This window comes from Pyricularia pennisetigena (assembly GCF_004337985.1).
Source record: "Pyricularia pennisetigena strain Br36 chromosome 4 map unlocalized Pyricularia_pennisetigena_Br36_Scf_6, whole genome shotgun sequence".
In the NCBI taxonomy this organism is placed as follows: Eukaryota; Fungi; Ascomycota; class Sordariomycetes; order Magnaporthales; family Pyriculariaceae; genus Pyricularia; species Pyricularia pennisetigena.
The window spans coordinates 1,948,323-1,961,284 of record NW_021940918.1 but is presented as its reverse complement, the minus strand read 5'-3'; the positions used below and the strand labels follow the sequence as shown (position 1 = coordinate 1,961,284).

The 12,962-nt window shown below is 52.1% G+C and overlaps 4 protein-coding genes across 4 annotated transcripts; 1 reads left to right on the top strand and 3 right to left on the bottom strand.

Moving 5' to 3' along the window:
* Positions 1 to 2,403: 2,403 nt before the first annotated feature.
* On the bottom strand, positions 2,404 to 4,167 carry PpBr36_06189 (uncharacterized protein; the record flags this gene model as incomplete). The annotated part of the gene is made up of 3 exons (XM_029893336.1): positions 2,404 to 2,569; positions 2,659 to 3,702; positions 3,785 to 4,167. Coding segments are annotated over 3 exons (1,593 nt in total), but the record flags the coding sequence as incomplete, so codon positions are not given.
* Positions 4,168 to 6,394: 2,227 nt separating this feature from the next.
* On the top strand, positions 6,395 to 7,862 carry PpBr36_06188 (uncharacterized protein; the record flags this gene model as incomplete). Its single annotated transcript, XM_029893335.1, has 4 exons — positions 6,395 to 6,589; positions 6,663 to 7,095; positions 7,183 to 7,487; positions 7,602 to 7,862. 4 exons carry the CDS (start codon positions 6,395 to 6,397, stop codon positions 7,860 to 7,862), a joined length of 1,194 nt encoding a protein of 397 aa, XP_029745639.1.
* A 315-nt stretch (positions 7,863 to 8,177) lies between these two features.
* On the bottom strand, positions 8,178 to 9,578 carry PpBr36_06187 (uncharacterized protein; the record flags this gene model as incomplete). Its single annotated transcript, XM_029893334.1, has 2 exons — positions 8,178 to 9,234; positions 9,532 to 9,578. 2 exons carry the CDS (start codon positions 9,576 to 9,578, stop codon positions 8,178 to 8,180), a joined length of 1,104 nt encoding a protein of 367 aa, XP_029745632.1.
* A 508-nt stretch (positions 9,579 to 10,086) lies between these two features.
* On the bottom strand, positions 10,087 to 11,271 carry PpBr36_06186 (uncharacterized protein; the record flags this gene model as incomplete). Its single annotated transcript, XM_029893333.1, has 1 exon — positions 10,087 to 11,271. One exon carries the CDS (start codon positions 11,269 to 11,271, stop codon positions 10,087 to 10,089), a length of 1,185 nt encoding a protein of 394 aa, XP_029745633.1.
* Between the last annotated feature and the right edge of the window lie 1,691 nt (positions 11,272 to 12,962).

The window sequence follows — 12,962 nt, the reverse complement described above, 5'->3', positions numbered from 1 at the left end:
AAATTAAATCTATGGCTCATTATTACACACAGGAAATACAGCTCGATCCATGACGGAGGCAGCCATCGATATCAGAGGCGGCGACTTGTACCTCAGCTCTACATATTTCTATTCACCTATGTTTTTTTTTTTTTTTTTTTTTTTTTTTTTTTTTTGTTTGTCGGTGGCCAAGATTCATGTCGTCATCGCTCGGGAAAGAACGCGTGCAACAGAAAACAAACACGGCTTTGGCAAAGGGGCTCCGTAAAAGGGAATTTTAACGGCCTTGCAGGTAATCAAACTTCATTCTTCGTCAATGATACCTACCCCCAGTCCAGTCGGGATGTCTGCCCTACTCGGCATGACGTCAATCTGGCCGCGACGCATGAGTTGCTGATCTTGGCGGCAGCGGGCCGAGGTTGAGCTTCAGGGATAGTCATTAAGATTTTGCATTGATTGATATCCTTGGAGAATATGTATGACCTCAACGACCTTGACAGGATTTGCATCGTGATCTGGGTTTCCGATAAACTCCTTGTCTTCGGCAAAACCAGGCGAGTCGCTCACTATACATGGATGTTTTGCCCGTGTTTGTTGCCTCCGTCGCCTCCAAGCCACAAGCCACCAGGAACCTGTGGGTTCCGTGCTGCTCTGGATGATGCGCGATTGCATATCGGCGCTTGTAAAAAATTTTGCGGAGATTGGCGGAGGGCAAGACAAGAGTCGGTTCTGTAACTGCCCATCCGGGCCACCTCAGCAAACGGCAAAGTCTAACACAGATATAGTTCGGGTAGTATGCCGGCAGTTATAATTCACGACTGCCGTAAGGCTGAGAACTGAGCCACACAGGTCTTGGGCCTAGTAAAATGGTGGCCTTTGTTGTGACTACATTCTAACTTGTGGGTAACAGGAGTTCTTGATAGTAAGATTAAACAGAGAAAAAAAAAAGAGCGAGAGACTTGGTCCAGTTCTAGCTATTCCATTTATACTCTGACACCATATCAAGGGCAAAGGCTTCTACCATGGGACAAGACTTCTGAATCATGTCTAAAATGATTCTCCAGACGGAAACCTTTTAACCTATGACACCGGGATACACAGATTAGATGGTCTGGCCAGCGCTGGTTTTCACAGAGCCATGTCTACGCAAGAGTCCGTTAGAGCCTCGAGAATGTAGAAGCAGAAGGTGATTTGGTGTCCAGGTAGCAAAACCGCATGCAAATCACTCGACCTTGACGATGCACGGCCTCGAGAGTTTGTGGCGATTTGAAATGGTCTTTGTGAATGCATGGCAGGAAACCGTAATGAATGAGATACATGACGTGCCGATTCCAACATTTAGATCGGGCGCCCCATGGCGGCATCCTTGATGGAGATTTATGTTATCTTTGCTGTAACATGATACATCTCACGCTGTCATGTCCTCAGAGTATGAGTGCTTCAATCCGTCCTGTAGATGATTTTAGCCAAGTGGAACACATTGGGTATCTTTGAGGCAAATAGAAAGGAAGAAAACGATCAGTATGTAGAACTCCAGTCACTATCCGGGAATCGCTTGTAGACCTGAAGCGAGCAAGTCAGAGGCTCCTCAACGCGGTTTGTCTTTATGGCATCGGATCATTCCCACAGAATAGTCGTTTGACTCCAAGTCTAGGAGCTATTGCTGTAACGTTAGACCTTCCAAATTGAAGGCTATTAGTAGCTTGTTGGTAAGGCAGCCCCCGGGATCGGGTTCAAGTCAGGCGTGATAATGCTACCCCATTCCCGACGAGTACTAATCTACGATATTATGTCCTTAGTAGCAACCTGATTCATCTTATGCTTGCAAATTAATAACCTTTTTTCACTGGATGAGAGTTTCCGAACTTGGCATATATAAGGACCTAGGGGTTGGGATGGGGGGAGGAGGATTGGGAACTTGACAGCACCAAGACAAATCTGACAACTTGGGAAGGTATAATTTCATGTTTGATGTCCATATTAGTCACCCAGTCAGAGCGCTTCTATTCAAAAAAGCTGTGAGAGCAGCTTACACACGTGCTCAAAGAGCTGACTATGTACTTATAACCGGCAGGTCACAGCAAATGTCTCGAGGTCTACGTAGGTGTATCAAGCTTAGAGGCATAGATGGTACCCAACTGTGTAGAAGGTGACAAGAATGAATTAAGATTGAGGATGGACGGCAATGTTCGACTACGGCTCGCCTTTCCTCAAGTGAACCATACAAGGGGTTTTGCTTTTTTTTATTTTCTTTTTATTTTTTGAGCTTAGCTGCCTCGATCAGCCACGACCGGACAAAAAGACAAGTGAGAAGGTGTAGCCTGAGAGAAAGACAAGAGGACCTCCCGAGTTTGGCCCTAGCTAGTTTGTGTACCTGTAGTATTTCTTCATGACGACTTTCATGGCTGGCTAGCCAAACGTGACTTAGTTGATCTTGACCCTCACACCCTTGCTCCCCTGCTTGGTCCTAGGGATGAACATATCATGATCATATGCCACATCCTCATATGTGGTCTCATACAGAGTAGCGTGGGGGAACACACGGATGGCGAGTGCCGCCAATGCCAAGTTCATCTCGGCAAGAGCCAGACTGCGGATTTGCAAGAAAAGGAAAAAAAAAGAAAATCAGCATATGAAAGACTAAAGACGGAACTGCGGCGTTTAAAAAGATAGACTCACCTCTTGCCAGGACAAGACCTGCTCCCCTTGGAAAAGGACAGACTGGCGCGCTCGGCATCTCTTTTCTTGCTATTTCCATCCAGCCACCGTTCCGGGACGAATTCGTACGACTCGGGGTATACGTTCTCGTCGTGATGCGCAATGACGGCAGACATGCCAACGGCGTAGCCGCGAGGGATCACGTACTCGACCGGGCTCTTGTCAAAGGTTCCACGGTAGACCAGGTCCTCCTGCGTCGCGACGCGAGCGGTCCGCGCAGACACGCCATACGAAAGTCGCAGGCCCTCCTGGATGACCGCGTTCATGTACGGCAGGGTCTCCAACACGGACCAGGGAGGGAGGGTCTTGGGGTTGTTGCTGTCAACGACCTGGCGCAGCTCGCTCTGAAGCTTTTCCATGAGGTGAGGTTTCGACAGCAAATGGAAGGTGATGACTGCGAGCGCCCAGCTGGCCGTTTCGGTACCGGCCCCGAGCACGGCCCCAGCCTCGTCGGCCAAGCGTTGCGGCTCCTTTTCAGACTGCTCCAGTTCCGAATGCAGCAGAGACCCGAACACGGTCGGGCGCTTGTATTGTATCCCTGCGTCGAGGTCGGTTTTTGTCTTTATCACCCGGATGGGCATGTCGATCTGCATAACTTGAATGAGAAGAGCTATGTCCGCGGGCAAGAAGTTGATCAACCAATGACCGATCACCAAGAGAGATGCGGCCCAAGGAAAGAAGCGGAGGAAGAAGGCGACCCTTAAAGTAGCGGCCGTGGGATCGCGAAAGTTGGGATACCATCCTTCCTGCTCCAAAAACCCAAAGCTTTCACCAAAGCAGTAGCCAGAGATGGCATCCGAGGTGAAACAGCTATAGGCCACGGTGATGTCGACCGGCTCCTTTTTGCCGGACTCGGCAAGCAGCTTATCGCATAGTTTCTGGACAAGCCCGTGCATGTCGCCCTCCAGTTTCGTTATCATGGCTCGCGAGAAGAATTTGGCGAGAGGTATCCTCCGAGTGCGATGCAAGTCATGATCGCGAGTGCCAAAGCCAGATTTTCCAAGACTATGTATCGATAACACAAATCATGGCTGTTAGTGATGGCTTGCGGGGGAGTGAGACCTGGGCCTCCCGTTTCTGCACTTACACTGCGCCGTTTATCTGATGTTGTGGCTTATCCCGCTTCCGGCCGCCCGCAGCATAAATGTCGTCGGAAAATTTAAAGTCATTACAATGTATCTCGTTTGGATTTATGCGGACAATAGGCCCATATTTGCGGTGCATGTCCTTGATTTGGTGGGTATATCGACCAAAAAGGATCACGTCGTAGTAAAATTCGGGAAGATATGTCGCTGCGGCGAGCCTGGGCCCGGGAATATGAGCCAATGGATGAAACGGCGAAACATTGTAGAGAGCCTTGAGAAGTTGGTATGCGAGCCATAGACCAGCAAGGCTCAGCAAATTCTGGGTGGTAACCAGATTTGCAGACATGGTCAATGACCGAAAGCTGCTGCCCTTGACAGCGTTGCTCTACGTTTCTTTGGTCGCAGAGACTTTGTTGTTGAAGAAGCACGCTGACGACTATCGAGCCTCGCAAAGGAGGCAGGACTTAGAGGGGCTTTATTTGGAAGAAAAAAAAAAGTTTTCCCCTGCAGTAGCGTCTGCAAAGACGCTGGACGCTCCACATCCACGCCCATATGCATATTTTGTTTGCAATGCACGCAAAACAACTGGTCGTTGAGAAACCAAAAAAAAAAGTCCACTGTTCTGCATGCTTCTGCACATCTCCAACTTGTGGTAGTGTCTAGCCGACCAAGACTAGACTAGATTAGATGTTAGATTATCTCCGAAACTGAGGGGCAAGGGTATGGGCGATGTGCATACTGTTTGGGTATCATGAAGCTGGATCTGTTTTGCATCACATGGTAATAATCATCAAAAAGGGAAGAAAATAAGGACATTCTTTATTTTTGCACCGGAAAATTGCCGAGCTGGGAGGCCACCCGATATTGTGATGAACAACTTGCGGGCCTAGACTGCAACCACAGTGAAATAATTTTGCATTGTGCGCTATATCCAGCTGCACTCGCACAGCGCTGTCCGTTTTGCAGCTGCGCAAACATCCTTTTTCAAAGTCTTGCACACCGAACGTGTGATTAAGGTATTAACGAAACTTAACTAGGCTGAGATGTTGTCTACCATAAGGGTAATAGTAGATAGAGCCTTAAACGTTGGACATGGATTGATTTTAGCGCCAAACTGATTAGCGATCACTTCATGATTTCCGATGAACGAACGGTTGGTTATCCTGACCACTTTTGAACCCTGCTAGTAGCACATGAATAAATGGGTACCTTATCCACGCACGTACCTACCTGTCAATACAGCATCTGCACCGCTACCTGCACCACAGGTAACTGCCAGCGTCAAAAACTATGTGGAGACCCAAGGGAAAAAGAAGGGATTAAGTCACGTGCCTTTTCCCCTCCTCGTACATAGTCACATCACAATACTCGTCCGACGTTATGGAAATGACAGCCCAAGTGTTACATGACAGACTGCAGCATCCCAGGCTATCAACCTTAACCCAGATCAGAAGGTCGATTCGTAACGGACTCGAGCTGTGTTTTGGGTACGAAGTTACTTCTCGGCACAGACTTGGCCTTTAGGCGATGTCCAGCACACAGCCAGTGTTCCCTTGGCAGATGCGCTTGGCAGAACGTCACCTTCCTGATTGAGTACCAACAGCAGCAAGTGGTTGAATTCTACAATGATGGATTCCGACAAAGCCGAGGTGCTACTATTTACTTGCTGCTCTCTTTAAAGGTAATACTCCAGAAACCCCCTAATTTATTTTAATTTGCCAATATTGGTAGAGGTTTTCATGCGAAGCCAACACGGGAATCCCAAACAACAGTAAACTTCCACTAAAACAGAAACGAGCAAGACGAACTTTGGTCGCAGAATATAATCATTTCAAGAATTCGCTTCCTTTAGTGGTTGGATCTTGGTTTTTTTTTTTCTTTTCTTTTTTTTTTTTTTACTTTCTCTCTACCTTTCTCGGTTGAACCATATCGGGCAATTACCCGCTGCGGTGCTGCTTGTACCCAACATAGCCTGGTGGTGCCTTGCAGCTTCCGAAAATTCCAGGCAGCCAATTGGGATTTTCCAAGGGTCAAAATCATTCAATCCAAGCTGCTCTTTTAGAGGGCGATCCTTCGCCTGTGCTTACGTATAAACGCAAGACATGAGCTTCCGTTTTCAAGCAACCAACCGTTAAAAAAGCAACCGACACCATGTTTGGATGAAATCTTTCGGTGTAAACCAGCCGCTGTGCGGAGAACTCTTGGAGAACAGACATGGGTCCCTGCTCAGTGGTACGTCCCCCTAGCTACGCTACGGTGACGCCCCCCACAAAGTAAGCATCATGCTTCCTGGAGATTCCTGTATCTAGAAGGTGGGTTGGCAGCTCGGTCCGGGTTGTTGTTATAATCTAGCATCCAGTGCAGGCCCTTTACCAGATATTAAAAGGGCCTCTCTGCCTTTGTTCCGTCTGCTTGGGTCAGCATCGTCCGACCCTTTGTCTTGCTGCTCACTCTCAAGCCAGTGATCCAAAAGGTTTTCTGTCCTTTAGACACCTTCTCGGGACCTTGCCGCCGTCAGTAGCTTGCTCGGCAAAACACTGCGCCAGCACGTCAAAGTTCAGCTTCACATTAAATTTTGAGGCTTTCCGGGGAGATCAAGAAACGACGTCAAGATGAAGGTTACAAGTGCTCTTCTTGCGGCCCTGGCCGTTACCACGGTCAATGCCTGCGGTGTGCCTCCCACTTCGCTCCCGCGCACTGCCGCCAGGACCATCTTCAGGCGCGCAGATGCCAAGATGTACACCTTGGAGACGGCCCCTGGTGTGACGATCGAGGTGACTGAGGAGGAGAAGCTGGCCATGATGGACGTAAGTTTTGCCTCGTTTACTGGTATTTTCCAAACGCCATCATGTGTTTTACCACGTTTCTGACCGTCTATAGAACCGCGTTCACTTCTTCGACATCACCGAGTGGAAGGAGGCTCCCAACGCCATGGCTGAGGACCTGCAGAGGCGCATCGCAGCGGTCCCCTACCCCAAGACGCTGACGCAAAAGTGCAACGCCACCAAGCTCATCGGCAAGCTCGACAAGGAGAGGATCCAGGCCACTGTCGAGCGCTATTCTTCCTTTTTCAACCGCTACTACATGTCGGAGACTGGCCGCGAGTCTGTCGAGTGGCTCCACGACCAGATCAAGGCCGTCCTGGACGCCGCCAACGTCCCCGGCGCCAACATCCGCCTGGTTCGCCACAACGCGTGGGTGCAGCCCAGCATTGTCGTCACCCTTCCCGGCCGTGAGGCCCGTACCGTCGTCGTGGGAGGCCACGCCGACTCGATTGTGTCTGGTGACCGTAACGGCCGTCAACCAGGAGCCGGTTAGTATTGCGTCATTGGTCTTGATCCAGTCACTGTGGGCTGTGTTCTGAAACATAGGACGAAATTGCTAATGATTGTCGTATCAGATGACGATGCGTCTGCCTCAGCCACCATCTTCGAAGCCCTGCGCGTATTCCTCCTGGACCCGCGCGTCAAGGCCGGCCAGCTCCTCAACACGATGGAGTTCCACTGGTACGCAGCGGAGGAGGCTGGTTTGCTTGGCAGCCAAGACATTTTCAACACGTACCGCCAGTTCAACCGCAACGTCGTTGCAATGCTGCAACAGGACATGACTGGTTATATTGGCCGCGACGGCCGTGAGCGCTTCGGACTGATCACGGACTTTACGGACCCTGATCTGGTCAACTTTATGAAGCTTGTCATTGACGGCGTAAGTTTTGGCTTTTTTTTTTTTTTTTTTTTTTTTTTTTTTTTTTTTTTTTTTTTTTTTTTTTTTTTTTTGGATTGGCATCGCTTGACTGCAGTCTCCATTCATAATAAACAGGTGACTAACAAGAGCAATCTGCAGTACACCGATATCCCCTACGAGGAGTCAACCTGTGGCTACGCCTGCTCGGACCACGGATCGGCCACTCGCGCTGGATACCCATCGACGTTTGTCTTTGAGACTCCTTTCGGCAACCACAACCCTTACATCCACACCATCAACGATACCACCGACAAGCTCTCGTACGACCACATGATCCAGCACGGCAAGCTCATCACAGGCTACCTCTCCGAGCTTGCTTGGTGGCCATTTGCCTAGATTTTGCCACGGAAGCTCGGCAATGGGTGTGTGACGAGTAATGTAATCATGACTGGGTTGGGCATGGGCGGTGGTTTCCTAAGAGGCGGCATAATGATAGAGCGTGCTTAGTGGTTGGGAGATGGGGCCCCTAAAAGAAATGCAACAATTAACGTATCAGCTCTCGATGCGGGCTCACGTCTGCTGGGTGGTGGGAAAGTTCAAAGCAAATGTTATTGACTAAAAGTATACCACAGAGAGCTTAATGAAAGCACATGAAGAGACCCTAAGCCGGGGCTGGAGTACAGAAAGTAAAAGTCAAAATAGCCAAACTTTTTAATCCTTGGTAACCTTGACCAGCAGCTTTCCGACCGTCTTTTTCCCGGTCAGATCGTCCTGGGCCTTGGCCACCTCGGCGAGGTCGTAGACGGCGCCGATGTGCGTCTTGACGACACCCTTGGCCAAGAGGTCGAACAGCTCCTTGCAGCGCGCCTCCCACTCCTCCCTGGTGGCGACAAAGTTGAAGAGCGTAGGGCGCATCAGCCTGACGTTCCTGGCGGTGAGCTTGAACAGGCTGAAGGGCTCGACGGCGCCGGACGCGTTGCCAAAGGTGATGAAGGACCCCTTCCTCCTGGTGGCGGCCAGGTCCTGCTCAAAGGTGGCCTTGCCGACGCCGCTGAAGACGGCGTGGCAGCCCAGGTCGTGGGTGATCTCGTTGACGGCCTTGAGCACGTCGTCGCGCGTGTAGACGACGACGTGGTCGCAGCCGTGCTCCCTGGCCAGCTTGGCCTTGTCGTCGGTCGACACGGTGCCGATGACGGTGGCGCCCAGGTGCTTGCACATCTGCACGACGAGGCCGCCGGTGCCGCCGGCGGCGGCCTGCACCAGCACGACCTCGCCGGGCTTGACCTCGTGCGCGTCCCGCACCAGCGTCCAGGCCGTCAGGCCCTGCAGGAGGATGGCGGCGCCGTCCTTGGTCGACACGCCGTCGGGCAGCTTGAAGCAGAGGTTGGGCGACACGGCCGCGTACTCGGCGGCCGATGGCGACTTCATAAAGGCGACGCGGTCGCCCACCTTGAGGCCGTAGTCGGCGGGGACCTCGGCGCCCACGGCCTCGACGATGCCGGCGCCCTCGGTGCCCGACACGTGCGGCGGCGGCGTCGCCATCTGGTACAGCCCCGTCCTCATGTACGTGTCGATGAAGTTGATGCCGTGCCACTCCACCTTGACGAGGATCTGGGAGGCGTTGGGCGTGGGCTTGGGAATGTCGTCGCGCAGAGACAGGACGGACGAGTCGCCCGTCTTGTCGAATGCTACGGCGCGCATCGTGGCCATGGTCCTGGAGCGGGGTGCTGGTGGTCTTGGGAGTGGTGTGGTGGTGAGTGTGTCTGGTCTGTGAAGGGGAGGAGGGGTAGCGGTTCGGATGGATTTGTGGTGGAGATTCTTTATGGAAAGGTGAGTTGGTTTACAGCGTGTTTGGACAGAAATCTGACGGAGAGGAACTGCAGTGATGGTTCTCAAGGCTGACAAATCACAAAATATAGTCGCCATGGATCAATTGACAAACAAAGGTATCGTCAACATAGGTAGGTGGGTTTTTTAAATGCTGTCTCCGAGATTCGGAGTGTGCTCCAACCGGAGCCATGTTTAAGCTTCCCCGCCATCGCTTGAGCGGGGACCCTCTTCCTACATATTCCCTCTCCCCCGCGCGGGTGGAGGTTTCCCCGATAACGTCATGGTGTTTATCCCATCTTGTGGTTTGCAGAAACAATAATACTCAAAGACTTTGTGTAATATCCGTCGGGAGAGTAACCCAAGATTGGATGACAGCAGGCAAGCATAGGGGGGGAATGCTTATCAAGCATCAATCGCATTAGTGATCAGCCAGCTTAAAAAGTCCCACCCACACAATGTGTTTTCTTAGATTGTTTCACCAGTAAGGGTAATTGTTACCACAAAGTATCGGAGCTAAGTAAAAACTTGTTTTTAAAAAAGGCATTACAATCTCGCCCGTTTTATCATTGGGTATCTTACTAAGTATGCTAAATGCTATATGGTGAATACACTTTTGTCCAGCTTGAGGACACAGCTCAGAGCCAGCCGAAACCTGACAAAGGAAAAGAAAAGAAGAAAAAAAAGGGACAAAAGAAAATTCAGCGAGAGAATCCGTCCAAAATCCGTCCGTCGTAATGACATAACTCCAAAATAACGCCATCTGTCCAACCAAGCCCTCTCAATTCCAAACTCAGGCGTTTGCCCGAACCGATGGCAGAGTCTCCCTCGCCCGGACCGCTGCGCTTTTCCTCGAAGCGGCGGCCTTTTGTTGCATTCTCAACTCGATAAACTGTCCGACTGTGCTGACCACCTGCTCCTCGAACGAGGTGAACTCAAAGCCAAACGTCTCTTCGGTCAAGGAGACGTCGAAAGGTAGGTACGTGGTGCCGACGCTGCCCCTCGTGACAAGCATCCTGCTCTTGATGGCCTCGGGGAACCTCCGCTGGACGATCTCCTTGGCGTCGTTCCACGTCGTCGGCCTCGGGCCGGACAAGATGTAGCTCTGGTTGCCGGGGACCCGGTCGACGGCCAGGGCGGCGACGTGCGCCCGCGCGACGTCCTCGACGTGGACGGTGGCGCCGGCGTACGGACCGAAGCTCTGGCCCAGCAGCATGGCCAGCACGACGGCGTTGGTGCCCTTGAGGGCCTGCGCCGGCGTGGTCGCCGCGTCGTTGTGCCCCAGCACGAAGCTCGGGTGCAGGTAGACGACGTCGAAGCCCGGCCGCTCCCGCGCCACCCACTCCTCGGCGTGCGCCAGCGAGGCCACCTTGGACCCGTGGTAGGCGGCGAACTCGGACGTGTAGGGCCCGTCTGAGTCCCGCACCCTGTCGGTCGGCTGGACGGGCGGCAGGGACCGCGCCTCCTCGGGGCTCAGGTTGCCCTCCATCCTGTCGACGGGGACGAGCGAGACGATGGACGATGTGACGACCACGCGCCTCACGGTCCCCGCGGCCCGGGCGGCCTCGAGCAGTCCGAGCGTGCCGCGCACGGCCGGCCTGAGGAAGTACTCCTCGTGCTTGGAGAGTGGGACCGTGTCGGCGGTGACGAGGGGGCTGGCGATGTGGACGACGAGCGTGGCGCCGACCACTGCATCGTCGTAGGCGCCCGGGGCCGTGATGTCGGGCACGACGACGAAGGAGAGCTGGCTGGTGCTGGTGGTGGTGGTGAGCTGGCTGCGGTACCTGTTGCTCACCCTGCGGCTGTGCTTGATGGCCTTTTGGATCGACGGCCTGGCCAGCAGCTGTGCAGACTTGGCCTCGGAGCGCACCACGGCGCGGACGTTGTAACCAGCCCGGATGAGGTGGGCCAAGGTTGTCGACCCGACGTGGCCGGTAGCACCCGTGATGAGCACCAGCTCTTGTGCGTTTGCCTCCATATCTTTTTGGTGTCTAGTCTTCTTTTTTGCCTCGGGGGAACTGGCCCGGTAGGTTGGGGGTTGTTGTTGTTGGTGCGTGTGATGTGAGCTGGAAAAAAAAAAAGGTGAATAACTGTGATGAACTCTAATCGACCGAGATGAACCGAAGATGGTTACAGACTAGGTGGATGAAAGCGACAAAAGATGGAGTAGAGTCTCGATGATGAAATAGCAAGGTCAGGACCAGCTGGCCGGATGAGGAGAGGGCCGGGCCTTTGTTAATAGTCTTTGGAATAACTCGAAAAACGGGATGAGGGGTTTTGCTGTGTTGATAGAATCGGTGACTAGTGACAATGAAAATAGCAAAAGTGGCAAATGGTTGCGTCAAGAAGAAAAGAAGGAGGGAGTTTGCTTTACTTGTTTTTGTGAGCAAAAAAAATAAAGTAAAATAAAAAAAAGAATAAAATAAAATGCTTTCACACATACACCCCCGCAAAACAATAAAGTAACAGGTAGGTATTAATGCTTCTTCACGGCAAGCAATGACCACCCCTTATGATCGCCCTCGCCCTTGGTTCTGCTATGCATGTGGATCGACTCTGGTGTTCTTTTCTGTGGCGAATGCTAGCTAGGCTCTTAGGGGAGGGGGTACGCCTTGGCGAGGCGGATAATGTTTTGACCTGGCGGGTAGGCCGCCAGCAACAAAGGAAAAAAAAAGAATAAAAAAAAAAAAAAAGATAATCAAGCCGGTGCTCGCTAATAGCCCTGGCCAGAACCCCGAAACCTGGCTTGCTCAGCCTTGAAATCGGCTCCTCGCCCCGAGTGGCTTGACACTGATGAATGTGCTTGCCACAGTGCCACCCCCCCTCTAGGAGCGAACCGTCGGCTCCTACCAGCCAGGCTAGACACGTTAGCGCGTCGTGGCCAGCGGATCCTCGGTGTCGGTGGTGACCGTGCCAGCGACCGGCCAGTCGACAGTTTTTTTGGGTTTGGCTGGACTAGGGCTGAAATTTGTGAGGGCAGCAAGCGCGCCAGCCATTCAGGTATGTATGTATGTATGTATGTAGGTAGGTATGTATGCATGTGTAAGTATGCACCCAAGAGAGGTCTAGTCTCATCCCATGCGAAACACTCTCGGGCGCATGATCCCTCTTGAAGATTTTGTTGGTGTTTGGGTAGTCTAAACTATGGTCTAGATCTCTACTCTACTCTCCCACGTTCGCTGTCATTGTTTGACTGAGCGCTGCTGGGTAGGAGAGGCGATGCACTCACGGATGTTCGCTGCACTGACCATTCTCGGAAAGACTCTCCGTCCTTTCGGTGCTGTGCTTTGCTGTACTACATTTGCTTTGCTTCCGGGCTTGACTCGTCCTATACAGTGTTCAGACGTGCAGTGCAGTGCAGTTCATGACCTTGCAATATGATCTGTGTTTGAGATATAATCCCGTCCCTGCAGCGCTTTCCTGCCTTGTCCCTGCAGCGCTTTTCATCCTCGTTCATGTTGACTCGTCCGACCACGAACCAGATCTAGGTTGGTACCGACCCGCGAGCCGCTCTCCTTCAAACGGCTGGGCCGTTCGTTGCCTCTCCAACAAACCACAACAAAACTCCTGGAAAGCAAAAGTCCCCTTTGTCTTGCTGTACTGTAAGCTGCCGCCTCTCTGGTAAATCTGGGGTCATGTCGGGCTGCAACATTGTCTCTTTTTTTTTTT